The 25,613-nt window shown below is 42.1% G+C and overlaps 2 protein-coding genes across 2 annotated transcripts; one reads left to right on the top strand and one right to left on the bottom strand.

Moving 5' to 3' along the window:
• Positions 1-262: 262 nt before the first annotated feature.
• On the bottom strand, positions 263-4,989 carry MRPL32 (mitochondrial ribosomal protein L32). Its single transcript, XM_050937849.1, has 3 exons — positions 4,628-4,989; positions 1,891-2,075; positions 263-922 (listed from the first exon to the last, which is right to left on the bottom strand). The coding sequence occupies exons 1-3, from the start codon at positions 4,974-4,976 to the stop codon at positions 668-670; spliced, it is 789 nt and encodes a 262-aa protein (XP_050793806.1). The 5' UTR covers positions 4,977-4,989; the 3' UTR covers positions 263-667.
• A 36-nt stretch (positions 4,990-5,025) lies between these two features.
• Positions 5,026-12,283, top strand: PSMA2 (proteasome 20S subunit alpha 2). The gene is made up of 8 exons (XM_050937814.1): positions 5,026-5,122; positions 7,134-7,210; positions 7,902-8,034; positions 8,545-8,667; positions 9,372-9,453; positions 10,846-10,919; positions 11,766-11,823; positions 11,903-12,283. The coding sequence occupies exons 1-8, from the start codon at positions 5,079-5,081 to the stop codon at positions 12,017-12,019; spliced, it is 708 nt and encodes a 235-aa protein (XP_050793771.1). The 5' UTR covers positions 5,026-5,078; the 3' UTR covers positions 12,020-12,283.
• The last annotated feature ends 13,330 nt before the right edge of the window (positions 12,284-25,613 follow it).

Below are 25,613 nucleotides of genomic sequence, written 5' to 3'. Positions count from 1 at the left end.
TTCACATCTTGATAAACAGAGATGCTAGATGACTTGCTCTAAACACTCAATTCCCAGCTCAAACAACTCCATTTCACAGAGACCCAACTTGAAAATTACTAGTGCTCCCCATGCTCTTCGTACATTTTTAAAGTAGATTTTTCTCGGTTCATATTCTTGGCATCTAATTAAAAGAATTTTGAAAAGCCAGACAACCTTTTCAGAGTAGCAGTCAAAATAAATAAAATAAATAAATAAATAATAAAAAAGCAGAGAATAGCTCTCCCTACAGAACTTAATATACTTTATTTTACATCTGTGAATGTATTTTACATTATGCCATTACGTAAAAATCACCATTTAAATTTACAGTAGTATAGCATTAAAGCAATATGTTGCACTTAATGTGCAATAAGCATGTACCTCAACATAAAGTTGTTCCTGATTGTCTCTCTTTTTACAACTACAATGCTATTACATTCAGATACTTCCCACTGCCACACTATGGCAATGACATTCAATCACACATAAAGGACATGCTTTTGAAGTAGGTTTTCCAAAAGGTGACAGCTTCCTTCCCATCTTAGCATTAAATGAACTAAAAAAATGAATATTCTTGATAAACATTTTCTTCTTTCCTGAAGTATCAACTGTTTTTGACCACATGGAGTTCTATAGTTCCATGGAATCAATTCTGTGTGAACCAGCTTGGACGTTTTCTGTTTCTTTCTATGATCCGCTTGCCTTCATCTCGTTCGGTAGGATTCTCTCCCTCATATAAGACTACAGTCTCTACAGTGGGAGCATTAAATGGCCCTGCTTCCTTTTCCTTTATTTGGATCCTTATGAGACCAGTTTCCATTTTAATTTTTTTGTAACAATAGCCACAAAGGACATGCTTCTGTTTCAGATTGCCACATTCAGGACAAACATCTATATTTGTCTAAAAGATAACAAAACAAAGGAAGTTTAGAAGTGAAGAAGTTGGGACAAATAGAGAAGAACTTCATAAAATGCTAAGAGATGTTGGGGTGAAGGTAATGAGCAACAGATATTTGTTTCATTAAACCTCATTTCAATTTTAGTGAGATATATGATTTTCCCACAAGCAACCACATGGAATACTGCCAGGCAAATTCTAATTTTACTGATATGCAGGCCTACTACTCATCACAATTAAAAAAAAGAACCTGGCATCTCTCCGCACTTAAAAACTTACAAGCAAACAGGTAGTAGTAGAGAATTGTAGTGCAATTTCATATTACAAAGACTTTAAAACATACCACGGTTCCATTTATTTGTATAGCATCAAGTATAAAATTAAGAACTAACCACTTACCAAACTAAGTAAATCAACTTTGAGTTTTGGGGGTTTGTTTTCTTACTACTTTGCAAAATGTATAGATACTCAGGCCAAAAGTTAAGGGCCTAATCCTACAAAATGATCACTGAGACAAGTGTTTACTATAACAAGAAGTCCTTTTGAAGTCAATGGCTAAAGTATTACACCTGGTAATGTTTGCGGGATTGGGCTCCAAAACACACAAGCGCATCTTGATATGCAGGATATTTAGGCATTTCACTCACACTGAGATGTATAAAGAGATTTCATATTTTATTGGTTTGGATCTCAACTGTACTCTTATTTTAAAATGTAGTTTAAGGTTGCATATTTTGAATGTATCATTTAGAATGTACTTTAAGTGGCATAAATATTATAAATATATTTATAGAGAATTTCCAGAGAGGTTTTTCAAGGTGTTCTCACCATCAAGGAATATTATCTTTTTTGAGCTTTAGAAAATGATGAGCACAAAGTAAGTGTTTTATAAACATGCTGCATTATTTAAAAAAAAAAAAGTTATTTGCAATGAATGAGATGGCAAAGCTAACAGAAATTTGACAGATTACCTTGAGTTTTATAAGTTTACTAGGGTGTCTTCGTCTGCCGCGGTTCACCTCAATAGTACGTCTCTTCTTGGGAGCTGCCATCCAAAAGATGCTATCTAAAAAGTTTGGAGCCTTGTTACTTTCTTCCCTAATATCTTCCAGTGGATCAGGAAGAGTAGCTGGAGCCTGAACAGCTAAGGCTGGTGCTTCAGAAAACAAGAAAAAAAAAATGCGTCAGAAATAGCCTACACCTACTGAGTTCAGTTAATTGAATCCAATGCTTTTGCAATATGTTAAATGGCAAATTAAAATACTGCAGTTACATGATCATGGCTCTGCTGACCTCTTAATTTAATAAATGTTAAACTTGTAATGTTATAAAAAGGAGAATATCCAGGACTATATAAAGATTTAATTAAATTACAAAAAACTTCATTAACACCCAGTTTAAGTTTCTGCTGTGGAACAATACCTTCTTTTCCCAGATCTTTTTGGAAGACTGGACTTCAAAACCCTAAACTCTAACATTAGAAAACCAAGAAACATTCACTTTAAGTCTCCCTTTTTATCTCTGAAAAGAACTGTAGCACGACAAAAAGACATAAGCCACAAGCCTACAAAACTCACGAAAAGTACAGTTAAGATTCCTATTTACACACGACTACCACCATACAACCTAGTTCTTCCCTAGATTCAATTCTGCTGATGAAAATCGGGGTGGTTACAAATGCTTGTAAACTGGCCTCATCCAGTCTTTCAGATGTCAATACAGTAACTCCTCACTTAACGTTGTAGTTATGTTCCTGAAAAATGCCACTTGAAGCGAGATGATGCTAAGCAAATCCAATTTCCTCATAAGAATTAATGTTAATGGGGGGGTTAGGTTGCAGGGAAATTTTTTTCACCAGACAAAAGACTATATTATATATACACACACACAGAGCAAAGAGTCCTGTGGCACCTTATAGACTAACAGACGTATTGGAGCATGAGCTTTTGTGGGTAAATACCCACTTCGTCAGATGCACCCACAAAAGCTCATGCTCCAATACATCTGTTAGTCTATAAGGTGCCACAGGACTCTTTGCTGCTTTTATAGATCCAGACTAACATGGCTACCCATCTGATACTTCACACACACACAGAGTACAAGTTTTACACTAACAATTTAATACTGGTATACTGTGATGATGTGTGTGAAGCTTGGTTGAGGTGGAGGAATCAGAGGGTGGGATATTTCCCTTACTGCTAAATGATGAATTAGCAATTGGCTGAGCCCTCAAGGGTTAACTCTCTCACTCTGCAAGGCAGCAAGAATGGAGGGAGATATGCACATTTCCCTTAAGTACACTGCCTTGTTAATTAGATCAGCTTACTGAGACCACAAACTGCTGCAAACTCCCTCTGTTCTGAGCCTTGCTGCTCCATGCAAGATGGGGTAAGCGGGGTATAGGAGCGGGGGGGGGGGGACACCTGGCATTAGCCCTCCTCTTCTTCCCTCCCCCCCGCACAGCAAGGAAGAGTCTCAGGGAGCAGCTCCAAGGCAGAGGGCAGGAGCAGCATATGGCAGTGGAGGGAGGGACATAGCTGAACTGCAGGCAGCTGTTGCACAGGGAACTTAGGGAAGCAGGGAGCTGATAGGGGGCTGCTGGTCCACTCTGGTTCCAAGCCCCCACCAGCTAACTGCAAGGAGCTGCTCTTCCTGCAAGCAGCAGGCGGCTGCCAAACAACCTTAGAAGGGAGCATTACACAACTTTAAACGAGCATGTTCCCTAATTGATCAGCAAGGTAACAACGTTAACCAGGACAACTTTAAGTGAGGAGTTACTGTAGTCTCCATGGTTGGATTTATAGACTCGTAGACTTAAGGTCAGAAGGGAACATTGTGATCATCTAGTTTGACCTCCTGCACATTGCAGGCCACAGAAACTCACCCAGTCACTCCTGTAATAGACCCATAACCTCTGGCTGAGTTACTGAACTCCTCAAATCATGATTTAAAGACTCCAAATTACAGAGAATCCACCATTAAACCTGCAAGTGACCCCATGCCCCATACTACAGAGTAAGGCAACCCCCCCCCGCCCCATATCTGCAATCTGACCCGAGGGGAATTCCTACCTGATCCCAAATATGGTAATGAGTTAGTCCCTGAGCAGCAAAACCCACCAGCCAGACCCCTAAGGCTTTTCTGTAGTAATTCAGAACCACCCCCATCTAGTGTCCCACCACAGCTACTGCTAGCAGGCACAGATCGGCTACATGCCATTGTAGACAGTCTCCTGATATCACTCCCCTCCATGAACTTATCAAGCTCAGCACTGAACCCAGTTAGGTTGTTTGTCCCCACTGCTCCCCCTGAAAAGCTGTTCCAGAACCGTGCCCCTCCCCTGGCTAGAAATCGCATCCGTCTGATCGGACATGGCGCACTGCAAGGGAAAGGGGACTGGGGAGGGGAAATGGTCTTGCTAAGCTACCGGACCGAGGCTCAGGGGAAATGGGTCAGTTCTGGCTCCGCCACAGACTTCCTGGGTGCCCTGCGGGGAGCCACTTGCTCTGGCGGTGCCTCAGATCCCCACCGGCGAGGCAGGGACGATAATGCCGGGTTGGGGTGGTGGTGTCCGTCAGTGCCTGCAAACGGGGAGCTCGGGACCGCGGGCGCCCAGCGCAGCCTCAGCGCTCGGGAGCCTGCAGCTCAGGCGGGGGCGATGCCTGGAGCCGACGCAAGGGGCTGAAAGCCTGGCCGGGCTCTACCTACCCCAGGGCGGGGCGGGCAGCCCCCGCAGGAGGCTCCGCTCCAGCTGCCCCCAGCAGCGCTGAATGAGCCCGCGCACCCCGCGCGCCGGAGACCAGAAAACCACCAGCGCCGCCATCTTCCCTTCGCGCCGCCGACAGAGAAGCCACTCGGTCTCTGGAGAGGCCGCGGGGCAGCCTGGGAAAGTGAGTCCCCTGCTCTTGTCGTGCCCGCCGGGCTCCAGGGCGCCGGACTGCCGCTCCCAGCATTCTCTGCGCATCACACCATACAGCCATCGGACTACAAGCCCCAGCATGCCCCGCGATCTCCCCGGGAAACTGTTTTGTGCGTGAAAAGGGGGAATTCCCGGCATGCCCGCGCAGCCTCCCACTCTCCACCAATCAGGGTCCGGAGTCGGCCTACGCGGGGAGGTGACTGAGGCCGGCGGCGCTGCAGCAGCGGGGCTCGGACCAAGATGGCGGCGGAGCGTGGCTACAGCTTCTCCCTCACCACATTCAGGTAGCGGCGAGGTGGAGAGCGGCGGGGAGGTGGACGCGGCGGTGGCGCCGATCTCCGCGCTGCTGCGGGGGGCGGGGGCTCGTGACTGGGGCCGGACGGCAGCTTAGGGGGGGATTTGCACAGTCATCGCCCCTCCCCCATCTCCATCACGGGCACGGGCCCTCCCCCTGGGCTGGGGGCGGCGGGTTTCCGGCCGCGGGAGTTAGATGGGGCGGCGGGCGAGGAGGTTTCACTTTTCAGCCGGGCTGCCCTGCCTGGGCGGGAAGCGAGAGCAGGACGCCTGGGTTCCGCCGCTGACACCCCGGCGCTGCCATGGCCGGGAGCGGAGCTCAGCACCGCTGTAACCAGGCACCAGCCCAGCCTGCCGGTCCCTCGCTCCCCGCCACGGGGGGCGGGTTTGGCCCTGCGGCGGTGCCGATGCGGGTCAGCGAGCGGCTTCTCTGAACGGGCAGTAGCTGGGGAAACCGGGCCCTGCTTTCCCGAGGGCCGGTTTAGAAAGTGATACGAGCGCTTCACAGAGGGTGGGAGCGCAGCTCACGTCCCCCGCCCCCATCGCTGCTGCCGCGGGGCAGGCAACTCGCTTAGCGTGTGGACTTGTACGTAGTGAGAAGGGAAGACAGGCACCTTAAAAACAAACTCAGACAAAATCCACACACCCTCCCCCCCCCCCCCCGCCGCGCTAGACTGCCTCCCTGTCTCACTCTGTGTTTTGTAAAGCTTGATTTCTGCTCAAACATACCCACTTCACATAAACAGAGGAAGCAGGCTTTTGTTTTTAAGAAAGCTACTTCAAAGTAACCAGAAACACTCCATGGAAGCACAAAAACAGAAACCGAAAGCAGGAATCTGTGCTATGGTTGAGAAAGTGCCCACATAATCTTATGGGAGAGAGGCACTCTGGAGTTGCAAAATGTTGACCTAAACTCTATTGAAATACAGTAGAAGAAGCATTTCTCTCTCTTATCTTTAGATAGCCATGGATTTGGAGGGCTCTAAACAGCTCCACAGGTCACCACGCAGCAGTGACCTGGGGTGGGGTGGGGCCTTCCCCTCCACTTTTCACGGTGGCGGATCCCTCCCTTTCTTCTTCCCCATCCCCCTCGCCCTCTGGCCAGGCCAGTGTGGAGCCCAGCTGGGGAGCCCGGGCAGCTGTGGGGGTGGGGGCTGAGAGCAGCCAGTAGCCATATCCCTGCCTGGCTGAGGGCAAGCGGAGGGTCTGCGACTCTGCACCAGCTGCCCGTGTGGCTCTCCCTTATCCAGCTCCAGTGTGGGGAAGCGGGGGTAGGCCTAGGAGCCTCAGCCTGGCCACAGTAAGAGCTGGTGGGGCAGGTGTGAGGAACTGCGGCACAGATACTCCACCTGCTCTGAGCATGGGCTGGGGGCTGCTCAGGTGGAGGATCTGCCATGTCTCCCCACAGCTGACCACCCAGCTCTTACTATAGCTAGACTGGGGCTCCAAGGCACATACCCTCCCCCCCACCGCCGGGTTAGGGAGAGCCAGGCTAGTAGCTGTGGGAAGCCTAGGTCCCTCCCCCTGCTCCAAAGCCCTGTGCAAATCCAAATATTTTATCCGCATCCAAGCTGCTATCTGCAAAAATGGTCCAGGGATATAAAGCGGATACCTGTGTATTTGCAAGGCTCTACTTATTAATTGAAAATAAAATGGAGTAAAGTTGAAAAGAAAGGGAACTTGTGCTTTTGGGACCTGCTTCCTTATGTTTTACTTGGTTTCTAGAAAACAATTTTCAGCAGGTATAATGCAAGCAAGTGGCACAGGAGATTCATGACAGAATTCTGCAACAGCAAAATCTATGGTAAACTAGTCCAGGTTCTCTACAAGCTAGAGTGAGACTTCCAGACTTACTTTCATTTGTGATCTGCCTTATTTGATGCTAGCTCTCAACAGGTGAAAGACAGATATACAACATTTGTTTAGCTTTCAAATAAAGACTTGAGGATATTTTCTTAATAAAGTATCTTATGACTGAATTGTATATGTTCTCCTTTTTAGTCCTTCTGGTAAACTTGTTCAGATTGAATATGCTTTGGCAGCAGTCGCTGGAGGGGCCCCATCAGTTGGAATTAAAGGTATAAGAAATTTTCAAAAATATATTAAGATGTGACTAATCCAATGCTAGATTTAACCCAATGCTGTGGGTTTTAGTAGAATGCATTGTCTGTAGGGAGACTCTCAGTAGATTTTGAAAATACATATTTCCTAGTTACTCTGCTGAGGTCTAGGGAAAGACGACTTATAAAATAGCATGGAATTCCTTTTTAGTTTAATTTTCACATGCTTTTGGTTGGCATCATATTTCCAAACGTTGATTTTTCAGATAATTTAAAAAGGGGCAGGACGAAGAGAATATAAATACTGTACAAAGATACATTCATAAGGAACATACATTTTGAGTACATATTCTAGTTCTGAGAGAGAGTTAATAGAAATAAAATCTTTCTTCTGATTCCTAATCCTTGGGTAAGTAGTTCCAGTTTTGAACTAATTTACATAACAATTACACCTAATGTAGCAATTGCTACAAGTTCCTTATATACATTTTAAAACGGTAAGAGGGATGAAGGAGGTATGCTTGGCACCTATGTATAGTGAGGTAGCTGCTCTCAGGGATGACTGCTTAACATACTAATGTAAATCTTGAGAGCTATGGCAAAGAGGGAAAACTTTTCACATGCTCGCAAAACTGTTCCGTGCTTCAGCTGCTTCTGATACATTTTTGTTTATACATTCAATGTAAAACAGTTATCTTTTTCTTTCAAGCTGCAAATGGTGTGGTGTTGGCAACTGAGAAGAAACAGAAATCCATTCTCTATGATGAAAGGAGTGTACACAAAGTAGAATCAATTACTAAACATATAGGCCTGGTGTATAGTGGCATGGGTCCTGATTACAGGTAGGAGAACATTGCTGCTGTTGGTCTTGATTTAGATCTTTTAATTCACCAAAGCTGAAGACACTCGTGCAAATAGGCCTTTCTGATCTCCCAGCTCTCTCATATCCATTTCCCCAAGAATATTAAAGCCATCAGTTGTCTCTTAATGGGTAACCATGATGGTGGTATGTAATATGTTATAAATTTTTTCTTAACACAAATATCTTAACATTGAGTCATAAATATAAAATATTTATACTTAATTGAATAAAAAAATAGAGAATCAAACTTTTTATGAAAGAAATCATTTCAAATCAGGTGAGGTTTCATGTTTCCTTATGTCTCAGGGTGACTTCTACCTTGGTGCATAATACATCCCAGTGGAACACATGTATCCATTCCCTTAAATCACTCTGGCACTGAAGATACAGAATTGTTTAGTCCTATGTTATAATAGAACTTTTAGCTTAGGTGTCATAGATGTTTCAGCTTTTTCCTATAATTAAAATTGTTGGTTTTGCTCTTTTGTAGAGTACTTGTGCACAGAGCTCGGAAGCTTGCCCAGCAATATTACTTGGTCTACCATGAGCCCATTCCAACAGCTCAGCTAGTACAGAGGATTGCATCTGTGATGCAGGAGTACACACAGTCTGGGTAAAAAGTTCTTACTAAACTAGCTGCAATGTGGTCTGTTTCTGTTCTTACCAAATTTTTTTTACTCAATTAAATTTCTGCTTTCTTGCCTCAGGGCTGCTTATCATACATGGGAAATTACTTTCTCTTTCTTGTTCAAGTTCCCCATCTGTAAAATACTTATTTAACTCATGATGATGTTCGTAAGGTGTTTTCTGATGTGAGGTGAACAGCCTTTGGAAGTGTGTTGTTAATTGACAATTAAACATTTTATGCCTAAAAGGGAGGGAGGACCTCTCTTGGTCAAGAAATGTTCTTGTAGTGTAGTTTGGGTGAGAGGAACTGCTAGCTGTCCATGTGGTAGTGGGTGGAATGTACTGTTAAGTGTCTTGAAAGTGTGATGGTCATAGATCCCGATGTATTTTAAATTTGTGGACTATGGACTTCCCCCATTCACTTTTTTTTTATTATTTGAGAGAGAGGAGGCAATGAGAAGTTCTCTGGTGTATTACAATGCTAAAATGGACAAGATTACCATAGTAAATTATCTATCTTGATTAGATTGTGACGAGGAAGGATTTTATAATGGTTAAGTTAGTTATAAAATTTAATATTGGGAAAGCAAATGATACATTTAAGGGTGGTCTTATGAACTCCTAAAATAGATAATTTTAGATTTAAGCAATGGTTGTGGGTTTTTGTCTTTTGTTTTTCTCTCCCTGTAGTGGTGTACGTCCTTTTGGAGTATCATTGTTGATATGTGGTTGGAATGAGGGGCGACCATATCTATTTCAGTCTGATCCATCTGTAAGTATGTTGCAATTGCAAAAATAGCTGAGTGTTTGGCGCTTAGAGCGATGTTCAAAGTGTTGTGTGCTTGTAAGATACTCTCAGGGCGGGAAGACTTTGGACACTGAAAAAGTTGATCACCTTAGGAGGCGATCAGATTTCACTTGATTCACGTGGAACATGATCAGAATTATTTATTCACACTTGCAGTGCAGGACTGTAAACTTATTTTGCAAATCCACTGTTCTGTGCCCAAGCATTTTTGATGTATACTACTTGTATTTAATAGAACTGGGTGAAATTATTCCAACAAAACTTTTTTGGGGTGAAAAATACAGACTTGACAACACTGAAGTGTTTCATGAATTTGTGTTAATTTTGCCAAATAGTTCATTTGAAAGACACATGCCCCCCTCACCCCCAGTCAATATATTTAATTTCAGTACCTTCTAAACAAAAAATTTTGCTTTTTCAGTTTGAAACAACTTTTTATTTTGAAATTTCCTTCAATTTTATTTTTAATTCAAAAGTTTAAAAAAAAATCACTCAGAATCAAAACAAAACACTTCATTTTGTGTAGAACAAAACATTTAGTGTGACCTGAAGTGTATATTTTAACTTTGGAATTTGTTTAAATTTTGTTTCTGGTTTGATACAAAACTGAGTTTTGTCCTGACTTTTGAGAATTGGCAGCAAACCAAGAAATAATATATTCACACAGCTCTAATATTTAATGAAGGAAATTAGTCATTGTAATGATCCTTGATGAAATCTAAAAAACTGAAATGTACTTAACATATTAATGTGAAATTCCAAAGGCTTTATTGCCTTGGAAAAGTGATATGAGTGTATTTTATCCTGTTTGATGCACGCAACTTCCACTGACATTAAAAGGAGTTTTTGCTCAGATTAAGGGCAACATGTGGCTCTGAGAGGCAAAATATAGTTTAAGTAGTCCATTACAAAACAGCTATGCAATTTCATTTATCATACAATGATTTATAAAATACACTGTAATAGAGAGTGGAGGCACACATTTCCCGGTGAGTTTGTCTCCCATCTTTCCCAATAGTCTAAAAATGTTCTCTGTTCAATGAGCCACAAATTGAAATTGTTTTTAATCATTGTTTTTCATAAAATATACCTTTCAAGGAAGGGGTAAAATGTCAACTGAAAGTACGTAGTATCCTAAATAAAGGAATATTTTTACTTTCTTAGCAGCAGACATTTAATAGCCAGTCCTCAAAACCTCTTCTTTCAGAGTCTTGTATAGCTATTAGGAGCCTTAAATATCCAAACCAAAAAGTTTTCATAAACTATTGTATTTTAGTTTACAAATCAGTTGAGTGATTAAGTGTTCAGATTAAATAAATTACATGAAAATAATTCAATGTGTCTTCATCTATCCAGGGGGCTTACTTTGCATGGAAAGCAACAGCAATGGGAAAAAATTATGTGAATGGAAAAACTTTCCTTGAAAAAAGGTAACGCTTCTGCATTACCTATTGAACTCTTAAAACAGTGGCTCTCAACCTTTCCAGACTATTGAACCCCTTTCAGGAGTCTGATTTGTCTTGTGTATCCCCAGCTTTCACCTCACTTAAAAACTACTTGCTTATAAAATAAAACATACAAATACAAAAGTGTCACAGCACATTATTAATGAAAAATTGCTTACTTTCTCATTTTAACCGTATAATTATAAAATCAGTTGGAACATAAATGTTCTACTTTAGATTTCAGTGTATAGTATATAATGCAGTATAAACAAGTTACTGTTTGAATGAAATTTTAGTTTGTACTGACTTCACTAGTGCTTTTTATGTAGCCTGTTGTAAAAATATCTAGATGTGCCCCCTGGAAGACCTCTGTGTACCCCTTGGGTACATGTATCACTGACTGGGAGCCACTGTCCTAAAATATTGATATGTACATCTGTATTATCTAAGTTCAGAATTTCACAGCTAGATTACAATGTAATTATTTAAAGTATTTTAGAAGTTATGATATTTGTAATACAATGTTAAAGTGAAGATACTAGAAGTTTGAGTAAAACTGAAAGAAAAATGTTTCTGCTTGTTTAGTACGATCTTCTTGACTGGCCTGAGTATGAGGGGGTATTTGTTAAAGGGCAGGAGGGGAATGGTTCAGTGTAACAGGTTGTATTCAATATCTTACAAATTTGAAGTGGTTTTGTTCTGTACTGTCAGCTTAATGGAATAATTCTAATCCAAGTTGCATGTCTGTGAGACTCTAAATATATGAGGATTCTAGTGGTCTCAGATTATTTTAGGCTTCATACAGAACTGATCTCATTCTTTTTTTTATAGATACAACGAAGATTTGGAACTTGAAGATGCCATTCACACAGCTATCTTAACACTAAAGGTTAGAGAAATACCTTAAATAGGTTTTGTTGTATGAAATTATTGATATAGTTAAGGAAACTCTCTTTTCTCTTCAACAGGAAAGCTTTGAAGGGCAAATGACGGAAGATAACATAGAAGTTGGGATCTGTAATGAAGCAGGGTTTAGAAGGCTGACTCCAACTGAGGTTAAGGATTACTTGGCTGCGATAGCCTAGTAGTCAGCAAGACTGTGGATTCACACGGATCTTTTTAATTTTCGCTACCTAAATGTTTTTGTTTGCAGTTTCTGCATACTTATTTCTACATGGTTTGTCTGACTGATATTTTAAATGCTCTGGTCCTAATACTGATACTTGGAATCTGAATACAAAGAATTATTCCCACTGATGCATGGAATCTTTGTACATGAAATTGTACAAAAATAAAAATTAGCTTTTATAAGCTTTCATTATAACGAATAAAACATACAAAAGGCACAAGTTTGTGCAGAATGTTAGTCTTTAATTTTCTATATAAAGTTCAATTTCAGTATAATTTTATTAAGGAAGCATACATTTTAGTAACAAGCACATATAGCTTCCGCCTTGGAGCTATGCCAGCCAAACTAAATTGATATTGCTTGTTTTGTTTTTTTAAAACGTGAGGGCACGTGAATATTACTTAACATTAGGATTTTATTTATAGTGTAATATAAAAAAGCCCATATAATTGGCTTCAGTGAAGTTTGTCCAAACATGGAATTATCTAATCTCTGCTACATGTCATGCAGAATGAGCCAAGTCCTCCAGGTATGGTGTGGATCGCCCAAATAGTTCAGTAAGAGTGCTGCTTTTGGACACTAGAATGATTAAACCCTGAACTTGCATGTCTGCTAATACAGGTGTTCTGTTACTGGAGTGTGTTTTTTCATAGCTCAGGAACTTGCATTTTTCACAATTGAAGTACTGTTGTTTGAATTGATGTGGGAAAATAAAGATCCTGCTAGCTATCAAGCACACAGTATTTTTCCATTACTATCAATAACATTCTACAGTAGGTGGAAAGGAAAAGGGATGCCATAAAATATTCCATGAATTGTGCTTAACTGTCTAAAGTACCCTTGAAATGTTAATCTAACTTGCATGAAGTAATGGGACGCTTGTGTCAAGAACTTCTTTACAGGCAATAGTGAAATTGTTCATCACAACTTCATTGTGAGACTGGGTGCTTCAGTGCTTTATTTTTAGACAAATTTTGGTATAATTTCAAAGTTATGTAGAATTCTGAAATTGCATTACACAAGAAACAGAAACAAATATATATTTTAGTGCACAAAATAATCTGTTCTACAGTCATTCTCAAAGTGAGTGCTATTTGCAGATTGTTAGATTACCTAAAATTACTAGTACCTCTCAGTGACATCAAAATGTAAAATGACCAAGAACAGTAGGTGCATAGGACCATTTACCTTATGTAAAAGAGTGGACAGACACTTAAGGCTTATCTACGCTGCAATGTTGATGAAACTTTTGTCTTTCACGGGTACTTAAAAGCCTCCCCCCCCCCCCAAAGATACAAGTTTTGCCAGTGCAAGTGGCAGTGTGAATGCAGCTTTGTCGGCAGAAGCACTCTCCTGCTAACAAAGCTAACGCCACTCGCAGGGCTGGAAGTATTTTGTCTGCAAAAGTGCCGACAAAAATAACGACAGCGTTCACACACGCTAACTTTTAGCGACAAAGCTGTTTCGACACAGCCTTGTCGCTAAAAGCTGCATAGTGTAGACAAGCCCTTCATTTGGTAGGCTGCTGGTGTGAAAGCAACAACCAGGTGAAGGACACATGGTTTAGTCTGCAGAAACTTGCTTGTAAACTATTTAACTCGTGTGACAGTGCTCCAGTCGTTCTTCCTTTGGTCTTTCTTAATACCATGTTTTAAATTGGTAGGAGTCCTTTAAGTAGGATCTTCTGTAGCAGGTAGCCTTGACACATGTCACAGCAATAAAGTTATAATATATTATAATAATGAGCTATACCTTTGTCCTAGAACTGGAAGGGACCTTGGTCATTGAGTCTAGTCCCCTGCCTTCAGTAGCAGGACCAATTTTTGCCCTAAATCCCAAAGTGGCCCTCTCAAGGATTGCTAAACCCAGGGTTGTGAGTTCAGGCAAATGCTCAAACCACTGAGATATCCTTCCCCCCTTCCTTTGAATTGTGTCTCAAAGACTGCAGTATGATTCACCCAATTCAGTTCACTTTAGTCTTTTACTTTCAGAAGCGCTAATTTCACTCTTAAATGTCTTCAAAGGAAAAAAACAAAATTGGGTGATGGAACTGTAGTACAGGTTGTCATAAGTCTTAAATTCATGCTTTCAGTGCCCTCAAACGCCACTTGGAAAGGAGGAGAATAATGTGCTAATTTAAAAGCTTCATCTACTATGTGGCAGAACAGCATACCACTTCATGTCTCACTCTGCTATCTTGTACTCTAGAATCTTACCTTTTGCAGAGAAATGTAGGGCTAGAAAAGAACCTAAAAAGTCATCTAGTTTTTCCCCCTCCACTGATGTGTGACATACTTATATGGTCCCTGACAAGAGTGTGCCTAACTTGATTTTAAAAACCTTCGGGGATTCCACAACTTCCTTTGGTAATCTATTCCAATACCTAACTTCTCCGTATAGTTAAAAGATTTTTCCTAATATCTAACCTAAGCCTTCCTGCAGATTAAGCCAATTATTAAAGGTAGAACAAGTAGATATGCAGAACAATTGATCAATCATCTTTATAACAGCCCTTAATATATCTGAAGACTATGATTAAGTATTCTCCCCTGTATTCTTTTCTCAAAAAAACTGGGAATGTTTAGTCTTAACCTTTCTTCATAGGCCAGGTGTTCTAAACCCTTTATCATTTTTGTTACTCTTTACTGGCCTCTTTGTCTATATCTTTGTTAAAGTGTATCCAGTGTTGGGCATCACGGTATTTTGCCTAAGGTCTCACCAGTGCGTAGTAGAATGGAACAATTACTTCCTGTGGCTTACGTACAACATTCCTGTTAATACATCCTAGAATATTAGCCTTTTTTGCAATTGAATTTTATTGTCTTATGTTAATGTGTGATGCAGTATGACCCTGAGCTGTAATGAGCCAGTTATTTCCCATTTTGTATTTGGGCATTTATTTTTCCTTTGTAAGTGTAGTACTTTTCGCTTGTCTATACTGAATTTCATCTTGTTGATTTCAAACATATTTGCCAATTAGAATTCAAATTCTTTTGAATTCTAATTCTGTCCTCCCATGTTGGTGTAATCTACAACTTTTATAAGCGTATTCTCCATGCTCCAAATTGTCAATGAATATATTGATTAGTACTGGACCGAGCACAGACCCATGTAGGACTCCACTAGATATGTTCTAAGAGTTTCACAGCAACCCATTGATGACTACTCTTTGAGTATGGTTTTTCGACTGGTTGTCTACCCACTTCACAGTAATTCTACCTAGACCACATTTCTTTAGTTTGCTTATGAAAATGTAATGTGGAACTGTCAAAAACATTACTAAAATCAAGATATGATGTCGCAGCTTCCCCCATCTACTAGCCCAGAAACCCTGTATTATGAAAGTCTTTGAACAGTGTGTAATTGATGCAGAGCTGAGACTGGAACAATAGTTCTAAGGGATGTGAACTCAACCATACTGATATTTAAATCTTCAGTAGGTAACTATTCCATTCCTCAGCTAAGGCAGGAGCAGGAAGGCCTCGAATCTGGAGAGTTTACTTGGAGAGATGTCTCGGGGGGAGATGTGATTTTTTTTTTCCTCTGGGCCTCCAGTCAAGAAAGAGGCATGTCCAAGGATCCTAGCAGCACACATAGGCATAGGCATATGCCCATGGGTATATCAATGGGAGGCCAAGCTCAAAGCCCTGTGAAGCTCAGACAAGTGCACACAATCATATTTTGAGCATCTGCACAGTCTACTGAGGAATATTTCATTTTAATGATTCACACAGTCAGAGCTTGGTAGAGTACCACCACCCATTTTCTTCCATCGTGACCTGTAGCTTACTCCTACTGTGGAAACTACACCACTGTACCAAGACAGCTGCACTGAAAATAAGTCAATTTAAAATAATTGCCTAATCTTTATGGAGTCTTTAAAAGGTGTTTACCATTTGGCCTAGAAATTCTTAAAGATTATTTTTAATGGAAAGTCAAAAATACATGTAACTAGTATAATTTTTTTTATTTATTTTTTTTTTTACTTTTTAAAATCAGTTATTTTTAACTGATGGTAATTTAGTTTTGGAGCATGTTAGCAAATGCAAAAATAAAGAGCACTTCAAGAGTGAAGTACATTTTGTGGCAAAGTATACAGTGGCGCTAGTCTCTACCTGGTGCAGTTTGTCTTGCATCTTCATGAATATCAGAGTCTTTGGCTATAATATTCTAAACAATCATCTTGGAAACAGATGATATGTCATTCTCTAAAATTGCAGCCTCTAAACCACTAGCAGAAATTTATGGTAGCTAATGTGTGAGATATTGGCAGCAGAGAAACCAAACAATATTGGAGGGGAAAGACAAAGTTAGAATTGTTCCAAGTTTGATTTCAAATAGGGTTTCATGTCTGGATCAACAGATGTACCAGAGCCTAGAACTGCATTCCAAAGCTTCTAAAGTTTTGATGTACAGTGCTGTAATGTGAATGCCACAAAAAAGCAAAAGAAAAGTTAAACATGCTTTGGACTCCTCGTTCCATGCGTTGACTTACATGATCTTTCTTCAGTAAGGCCCCAGTCTTGGAAGCTGCTCTGCTCCTCCAGACTCTCATGCCAGTTTGGAGACCCATTAAGAGCAAGAAAATTGCTCAGACTTCATGTAAATGGTAAATTTGGGATAGAGGACAACTGTAGTCCTATTATGGTTATCTGTGAGGCTAGGGGGGTCAAGGTAGGTGACGTAATATCTTTTATTGGACCACCTTCTGCAGGTGAAAGCCAAGCTTTTGAGCTTACACAGAGCTCTTCAGGTCTATTTGTGAGGCTGTTATTTTAAGAAGGTGGCAAATTGACTGAAGATACAGGGAAGGTAAGTGAGCTACAACTTGCTTTGGTCTTGATTTACTATATCTTGCACCTTGTGTGACCATTTGCCGTGATGTAAATGATGATGCAAGGCACAGAGCAGCAGTGAATTTGGTCCATTATATTTGTCATGTTATCTGGAATGGCTCATGAGTGTAAGTGTCCTGTTTTTGAGAATCTATCCAGAGGTAGGCAGATACTGCAAACTGGTGGTGTGCTCTATAATTAGATTTCACCAAGTCTATAACACGTGAACTCCAGGATCACTAACAGTTCTACCATGGAGTCACAGACAGTCCCCTTAAACCTTTCAGTCTATCTTGCCATCCAGACAAACTGGACTGACTGATAAATGGTCACTTATACCAAAAATCATACCATTCAAAGGTTACTTTTGGAGTGATCTGTCCGTTCAAAATGTCTTTCAGAGCAGATCCAGGAGGCAACTCCTGGGGATCTCTCACTTCAGTTTAGAGTCTCTGGTCCTTTTGAGTTCAAACAGCCAGAAAGACAGGAAATTTTCCTATGGATTTGTTTTATTTCCTTCATTCGGCTTCCATGGCCACAGAATAAGCTTCCTAGCACATAGTATTTCCTAGGTGTAATAGGGTCATTAACCAATCCTTTGATTGCACTGGTCCTTGATGACCCATTTTATTTTGACAGTCATTCTGGATGGGTGGGGGAAGGGAGGAAGGGGACCCATGCCTGAGTTCACAGGTCCAGAGTAAACATTTTCAACGTTATAAAGCAAAGTTTAAGTATTTTCTTGCAGCAGGGAATACAGACATTACAAGTGAGATTAATGCATCCAACAACTTACAAGCATTTCATAAAGTCGAAATACATTCTTACGTACAACTTCGTGGGTGCTCCAGAGCAAAAAAATTAGCAGGTGCTTAGCACCCACCCTCCTCTGAGCTCCCCCCTTCTCCCCCACTGATGGCCCTGCTGATCACTCCTCCCCCTCCCTCCCAGAACTTCCTGCCCGTCACAAACAGCTGTTTCCCGTTGGTTGTGCAGGTTGGCTCTGGGAGGGAGAAGTGGAGACAGGGCGCACTCAGGAAAGGGCGTGGAAAGAGGTGGTGAAGAGGCAGGGTGGGGGTAGAGCAGGGGTGGGAAGAGGCAGGGGCTTTGGGGAAGGGATGGAGTGGAGGCAGAGATGGGGCAGGATGAAGCAGGGGCTGTGAGGAAGGAGTGGAGGGAAGTGGGGGTGGGGGCAGAGCAAGGCCAGGAAGAGGCAGGGGCTTTGGGGAAAGGATGGAGGTGGGGGCAGGAGTTGAGCACCCCCCCAGTGCAGGGGAAGTCGGTGCCTGTACATTCTTATAAAACTATTTTGAGCAAAACTAACCTATAGGTGTTAATTGTAGTGCAAATTTAAACTGAGGCTGGAGGCTATGATTGCATTAGGTGGTCAGATCTTGGCTAATGCCTGCAGCCTGAGCAAAAGCTGGCATTTGGCCTGCCAATGTTGCAATATTGTTTATGGTGACTGAAGGATTTTGATGTGGCTAGGGTGGCCAGGTGTCTGGTTTTCGAGCAGAAAGTCCAGTCGAAAAGGGGACCTGACAGTGTCCAGTCAGATCTACTGACTGGCACCCAGAGTTTGGTAAATGAAGGCGCGGAGGTACCAAGTCATCACCAACATCAGCCCCTACTCACCCAGGGCCTCCTCCTACTTGTGTTGGGCAGCTACATCTTCCAGCCCCGGCTCTGCAGGCAAGTCCCTCCAGACCTGGGCAGTGAGCGATGGGGTGAGGGGCAAGAGGAGTGAAGGGGGGCGAAGCCTGAGGGTGAGGGGTGGGGCCTTGAGGAAGTAGTGGGGCTTTGGGGGAATAGGCAGGGCAGGGGAGGTTCCAGCACTCCAGCTGGTGTAACTGGCACTTAAATATTAGGAAATTGGCAATCCTTGATATGGTGCAAATTTAAACTGAGGCTGAAGGCCATGCTGTCATCAGTCAATTAAGAGTGGTCTGGAGTTGGAAAAAAATTATTTAAAACCATTCTGAAAGATGCAGGAACTCCCTGGAGGCTGGATCACAACTGATGTTTAGTATCAGCACAGCTTAGACAGCCTCCCTTCCTCTTTCTAAAGAATTTCACAGAGAATCTCAAGTATGAGAGAGGTAGCCATGTTAGTCTGGATCTGTAAAAACAGCAAAGAGTACTGTGGCACCTTATAGACTAACGGACGTTTTGGAGCATGAGCTTTCGTGGGTTAATCTCCACTTCATCTGTTAGTCTATAAGGTGCCACAGGACTCTGCTGCTTTTACAGAGACTCTCGTGCATGTTTGCTTGTATATTTCTAATAGATGCCTTTATACAAATGCAAGAAGTATGGGTAATAAGCAGGAAGAACTGGAAGTGCTAATAAATAAATACAACTATGACATTATTGGCATTACTGAAACTTGGTGGGATAATACACACGACTGGAATGTTGGTGTGGATGGGTATAGTTTGCTCAGGAAGGATAGACAGGGGAAAAAGGGAGGAGGTGTTGCCTTATATATTAAAAATGTACACACTTGGACTGAGGTGGAGATGGACATAGGAGACGGAAGGGTGGAGAGTCTCTGGGTTAGGCTAAAAGGGGTAAAAAACACAGGTGATGTCGTGCTGGGAGTCTACTACAGGCCACCTAATCAGGCGGAAGAGGTGAATGAGGCTTTTTTCAAACAACTAACAAAATCATCCAAAGCCCAAGATTTGGTGGTGATGGGGGACTTCAACTATCCAGATATATGTTGGGAAAATAACACTGCGGGGCACAGACTATCCAATAAGTTCCTGGACTGCATTGCGGACAACTTTTTATTTCAGAAAGTTGAAAAAGCTACTGGGGGGAAGCTGTTCTAGACTTGATTTTAACCAATAGGGAGGAACTTGTTGAGAATTTGAAAGTAGAAGGAAGCTTGGCTGAAAGTGATCATGAAATCATAGAATTTGCAATTCTAAGGAAGGGTAGAAGGGAGTACAGCAGAATAGAGACAATGGATTTCAGGAAGGCGGATTTTGGTAAGCTCAGAGAGCTGATAGGCAAGGTCCCATGGGAATTAAGACTGAGGGGAAAAACAACTGAGGAAAGTTGGCAGTTTTTCAAAGGGACGCTATTAAGGGCCCAAAAGCAAGTTATTCCGATGGTTAGGAAAGATAGAAGATGTGGCAAAAGACCACCTTGGCTTACCCTTGAGATCTTGCGTGACCTACAAAATAAAAAGGCGTCATATAAAAAATGGAAACTAGGTCAGATCACGAAGGATGAATATAGGCAAATAACACAGGAGTGCAGAGGCAAGATTAGAAAAGCAAAGGCACAAAATGAACTCAAACTAGCTATGGGAATAAAGGGAAACAAGAAGACTTTTTATCAATACATTAGAAGCAAGAGGAAGACTAAGGACAGGGTAGGCCCACTGCTCAATGAGGAGGGGGTAACAGTAACGGGAGACTTGGAAATGGCAGAGATGCTTAATGACTTCTTTGTGTCGGTCTTCACTGAGAAGTCTGAAGGAATGTCTAGTATAGTGAATGCTTATGGGAAGAGGGTAGGTTTAGAAGAGAAAATAAGAAAAGAGCAAGTAAAAAATCACTTAGAAAAGTTAGATGCCTGCAAGTCACCAGGGCCTGATGAAATGCATCCTAGAATACTCAAGGAGTTAATGGAAGAGGTATCTGAGCCTCTAGCTATTATCTTTGAGAAATCATGGGAGACAGGGAAGATTCCAGAAGACTGGAAAGGGGCAAATATAGTGCCCATCTATAAAAAGGGAAATAAAAACAACCCAGGAAACTACAGACCAGTTAGTTTAACTTCTGTGCCAGGGAAGATAATGGAGCAGGTAATCAAAGAAATCATCTGCAAACACTTGGAAGGTGGTAAGGTGATAGGGAATAGCCAGCATGGATTTGTAAAGAACAAATCGTGTCAAACTAATCTGATAGCGTTCTTTGATTGGATAACGAGCCTTGTGGATAAGGGAGAAGCGGTGGATGTGATATACCTAGACTTTAGTAAGGCATTTGATACGGTCTCGCATGATATTCTTATAGATAAACTAGGAAAGTAGAATTTAGATGGGGCTACTATAAGGTGGGTGCATAACTGGCTGGATAACCGTACTCGGAGAGTAGTTGTTAATGGCTCCCAATCCTGCTGGAAAGGTATAACAAGTGGGGTTCCGCAAGGGTCCGTTTTGGGACCGGTTCTGTTCAATATCTTCATCAACGATTTAGATGTTGGCATAGAAAGTACGCTTATTAAGTTTGCGGATGATACCAAACTGGGAGGGATTGCAACTGCTTTGGAGGACAGGGTCAAAATTCAAAATGATCTGGACAAGTTGGAGAAATGGTCTGAGGTAAACAGGATGAAGTTCAATAAAGATAAATGCAAAGTGCTCCACTTAGGAAGGAACAATCAGTTTCACACATATAGAATGGGAAGAGACTGTCTAGGAAGGAGTATGGCAGAAAGAGATCTAGGGGTCATAGTGGACCACAAGCTTAATATGAGTCAACAGTGTGATACTGTTGCAAAAAAAGCAAACATGATTCTGGGATGCATTAACAGGTGTGTTGTAAAGAAGACACGAGAAGTCATTCTTCCGCTTTACTCTGCGCTGGTTAGGCCTCAACTGGAGTATTGTGTCCAGTTCTGGGCACCGCATTTCAAGAAAGATGTGGAGAAATTGGAGAGGGTCCAGAGAAGAGCAACAAGAATGATTAAAGGTCTTGAGAACATGACCTATGAAGGAAGGCTGAAGGAATTGGGTTTGTTTAGTTTGGAAAAGAGAAGACTGAGAGGGGACATGATAGCCGTTTTCAGATATCTAAAAGGGTGTCATCAGGAGGAAGGAGAAAACTTGTTCACCTTAGCCTCCAATGATAGAACAAGAAGCAATGGGCTTAAACTGCAGCAAGGGAGATTTAGGTTGGACATTAGGAAAAAGTTCCTAACTGTCAGGGTAGTTAAACATTGGAATAGATTGCCTAGGGAAGTTGTGGAATCTCCATCTCTGGAGATATTTAAGAGTAGGTTAGATAAATGTCTATTAGGGATGGTCTAGACAATATTTGGTCCTGCCATGAGGGCAGGGGACTGGACTCGATGACCTCTCGAGGTCCCTTCCAGTCCTAGAGTCTATGAATCTATGAATCTATGAATAGTTATACCAGGAGGGTCAGGATGTCACCCCTTCAAATAGTGAGGAGCAGAGATATCCTTGTGATCCATTGGGTCTCAAATAAGGAAGCTCTCATAGTGGAGGTAGAGGCCCTGCATTCTTGTTTTGGGCTTACAAATCGTAAAATCGTTTCTTGTCATCAAGGGTAACTTCTTGCTGTCTCTTTTACTAAAGATAATACTGCCCTTTATTTTAAAGGGTAACAAAAAGTTGTTTTGAATTAAGAAACCTATTTTAAATGCTCCTTTTATTCTGATCTGTTCCCCCCTACCTCACTTTTTGAATGCTGTTTTTAGAGGGGATAGAGTGCCCTGCTGAGAGAGCATGAGCTAAACTAACTTGAAAGGTCGGCAGGATGTGTGGGGGCAGCGATTTGTGACATTCTTCCCAAAGCAGGGGAAAAAGGGGGAATCTGTCTGTTGCAGCCTGAGGTACATAACATGTCCTATTCTGGCAAATGCTAAAGCAGTGGCTCTCAAACTTTTTTACTGGTAACCCCTTTCACATAGCAAGCCTCTGAGTGTGACACCCCCCCTTATAAATCAAAGCCACTTTTTAATATACTTAACACCATTATAAATGCTGGAGGCAAAGCAGGGTTTGGGGTGGAGGCTGACCCCCCCATGCAATAACCTTGTGACTCCCTTAGGGGTCCCAATGCCCCAGTTTGAGAACCCCTGTGCTAAAGCAACTCTTACTATCCAGAAGAAGAGAAAAAATATATCCATTCTCTTCTTGGGACGTTAGTTTTTAGAGCTATGTGCGGGAAGGAACCAGACACAGACAGCTTGTTTGCTCAAGAAGGCGCGCCGTTAGCCGGCGTGGCAGCCCTTTTATTCTTTCTGGTTACATTGTCAGCATGAATCAGCATGAATCACAGCCTTGTTTACTTGTTTCTTACTGGCGGAGGATTTCCCTTATCTCCCTGCTTCTCACCCGCTGCTTGCAAGCGTGACGTGCTATGTTTTTCATTCTACTCAGGCATGTAGTGCTGTACTTGCCTGGTCTTATGATCAGGGGGGGTAACGGGGGGTTGCAGGGATTAATTATCTGGTGGTTTGCCAGCCAGGATCAATCCCTACATCTCCCCCTTTACTTTTTAGAAGGGAAGGGCAGGTTTTTTCTTGCCCAAGGGCACCCTTGGGTGCACAATGAAATTAAGGAGGGAATACACTGAACGCCACAGCAGGTGAGTATGAGGAATAAAAGGCAAAGTCCTCCATAGGTTATTACCTGATGTAACCAACCCCATCCTGGTAGCCAGCTAGATAGCCAGTCCCACCAGGAGGAGAATGGGTCATTGTGAATTCGAATTTGAGCAGTAAGATTTTTAATTAAAGCTATTTGATTATTAATAGCATGGGAGTGATCAGAAATATTAAAACAACACATATCATTAATTTTTCACAACCATAGTGATGTAGCAAAAGAAGATAATCAATGGCAGCTCTATTTTGCAAAATTCCATGACGCAGCTCTGTTTGCTCCTCATTAAGCAATGCCACTGCAATAGACGTGGCATTAAGAGCTTTAACCGCTGAGCAAGCTAACCAATTAAGATTTTTACTATTACTAATTATTAAGCCAGGTATGCCAACCAAGGAGGTGGCCAAGGCATTATACATAACATCACACAAAAATTAGCATTTAGGCAAGCAATAAAGGCAGTTAACAAATTCTCTGGGGTTTTCTCCTTTTCTTGCTGTTCCAGCAGACGCTCAGCTTGCTGTGGGAGGAACTTTGTTTGTACCCACGTCACTGGTGCATTGGGAGTACTGCGGCGCCGTTATTGAGACAGCGTAACTGTTGTTGTTAATAACTGATTGAAATCAGGAATGGGATTGTTAAGACCCTGGTGCCACGCCATGCTGCGGGCCGCCTGTGGGGTCCTCTTTCCACGGACGGATGTAACGGGCTGGGACCCACACAGGCCCCTTAGGTATGTTAACGGCTGCGTACCCCCGCCCCCAGGTAATCAAGGGGACTGGGGCACTCCACGTGGTTCCAGGGAGTTGTCTATACGTTACTTTAGGGGCGGGGAGTTCTTCCTTGCACCTAAAGTGTTTCTGTAAACGGGAGATATAATGGGCACCATCAAAAACAAGATTTAAATAATTGATTGTATAAAGAACATGTGCTAACCACACCTCCTTGTCGGGCAGCGTGGGCGGGATTCCCCCTTTTGTTTTTTGTTGGAGGAGAGCTGTTTTGAGGGTACGGTCCGCACGCTCAACGATAGCTTGGCCCTGTGAATTATAGGGGATGCCAAAGGTGTGCACAACGCCCCAACGGGAGCAGAAGGCAGCAATTTGTAAATACTGTAAGCGCATCAATTATGGGGGTTTGCTGGCAAAGATTACGAAATACAGTGGGAATGTGACAAATGGCATGCAGGCGAGGATCTTTCTGAATATGATAGGACAGGGAGCCCACAAAGCCTGCCAGGGCTAGTTGAAGGGCATCCGGGAAGGCAAGGGCTGATTCGGTCTTTGGGTAGCGCTTCTTTACCCGTGAGAAAAGAAACTTAACACATGTCATTAGTGCCTGGCAGTGTTTTGCAGATCTCATAGTTGCTTGGGCACATTTAAGCCCCACCCCCCTTCCCTTGGTTATTAGCCAAGTCTTAGCTGTGAGCAGTGTCCTTGAATGGAGACAGTGTCTTATCTACAGTCTCCTAGCTACTTTTTTCTTTTCAGTTAACTCATTCTGTTCTTTTTTGTCTTCTTCCTTTTTGGCTTCCTTTAACCTGCAAAGGAAACTTTCACTTTTCACCTATACACCTTTTCCCAACAACGAACACGTAAACATTGCCATTATACAGTACATTAGTCTTATTATTTAATATATGTCACACATACTCTTTTACTAAAATAACCTTATTACAGAACTTTGGAGCAACGAGCTAGAACAAGCACACCCACTTTGAGGAGTTCATTCAATTCAACCTCTAGTCCAATAGCCTTCCACCATCCCCAGCCCTCTGGCTAGAAATGTGAGGTAGCCAGAAAGATCCCATGTACAATATGGGGAGTGGGTTAACTTTTTATGTCTTTGCTTTCAAAGACCGTTGGCATGCAAATTACAACAACAATTTCTTTAATTAACAATTTGGACAATGAAGCTTCTTTTTCTTACTTAAGCAAATGCATTAGACTTTAGTGTATCACATTCTCCTGATTTATCCAAACACCTTGTATTCCAAAGTTGAATAAAACAAGTATTTGCATTTAACCCTTCTATTTAATTTTAACTAGACTATCCTATAAAAATATTAAACACAACAATTTTGGCCACGAGACAAACACCACAAGACAGGACATAGAACACAAAACATAATTCCTGTTGTGCCAGTAAATGCACGATACGTTGAATGCTGTTCAGCTGGCATCAGTTTTCTCTGATTATCTGAAAGACAAAAAAACAGAGGTCTACCCACCCCTTCTGGGCAGACAATCATCGCTTGAAATATACAAATACCCTTGTTGACTTCAGGCAAAAACAGAGGAATTACCCTATATTTTCTTATATTTGTTTCATAAGCAGCCTAGGTTTTC

This window comes from Gopherus flavomarginatus, chromosome 2 (genome assembly GCF_025201925.1).
Source record: "Gopherus flavomarginatus isolate rGopFla2 chromosome 2, rGopFla2.mat.asm, whole genome shotgun sequence".
NCBI classification, from domain to species: Eukaryota; Metazoa; Chordata; order Testudines; family Testudinidae; genus Gopherus; species Gopherus flavomarginatus.
Note: the sequence above shows the minus strand (reverse complement) of the source record. Positions and strands in the feature narration are given on the sequence as shown.

What these genes read in the sequence shown, in the direction of transcription:
- MRPL32 (XM_050937849.1), bottom strand. Translation starts at nt 4,976, where the DNA reads ATGCCGGGAATTCCCCCTTTTCACGCACAAAACAGTTTCCCGGGGAGA. An exon ending in GCTGCCCGCCCCGCCCTGGG is followed by an intron (nt 2,076 to 4,627) that starts GTAGGTAGAGCC and finishes TGTTTTCTGAAG; the next exon opens with CACCAGCCTTAGCTGTTCAG. An exon ending in GTAAACTTATAAAACTCAAG is followed by an intron (nt 923 to 1,890) that starts GTAATCTGTCAA and finishes GTTATCTTTTAG; the next exon opens with ACAAATATAGATGTTTGTCC.
- PSMA2 (XM_050937814.1), top strand. Translation starts at nt 5,079, where the DNA reads ATGGCGGCGGAGCGTGGCTACAGCTTCTCCCTCACCACATTCAG. An exon ending in GGCATGGGTCCTGATTACAG is followed by an intron (nt 8,035 to 8,544) that starts GTAGGAGAACAT and finishes GCTCTTTTGTAG; the next exon opens with AGTACTTGTGCACAGAGCTC. An exon ending in TATTTCAGTCTGATCCATCT is followed by an intron (nt 9,454 to 10,845) that starts GTAAGTATGTTG and finishes TCATCTATCCAG; the next exon opens with GGGGCTTACTTTGCATGGAA.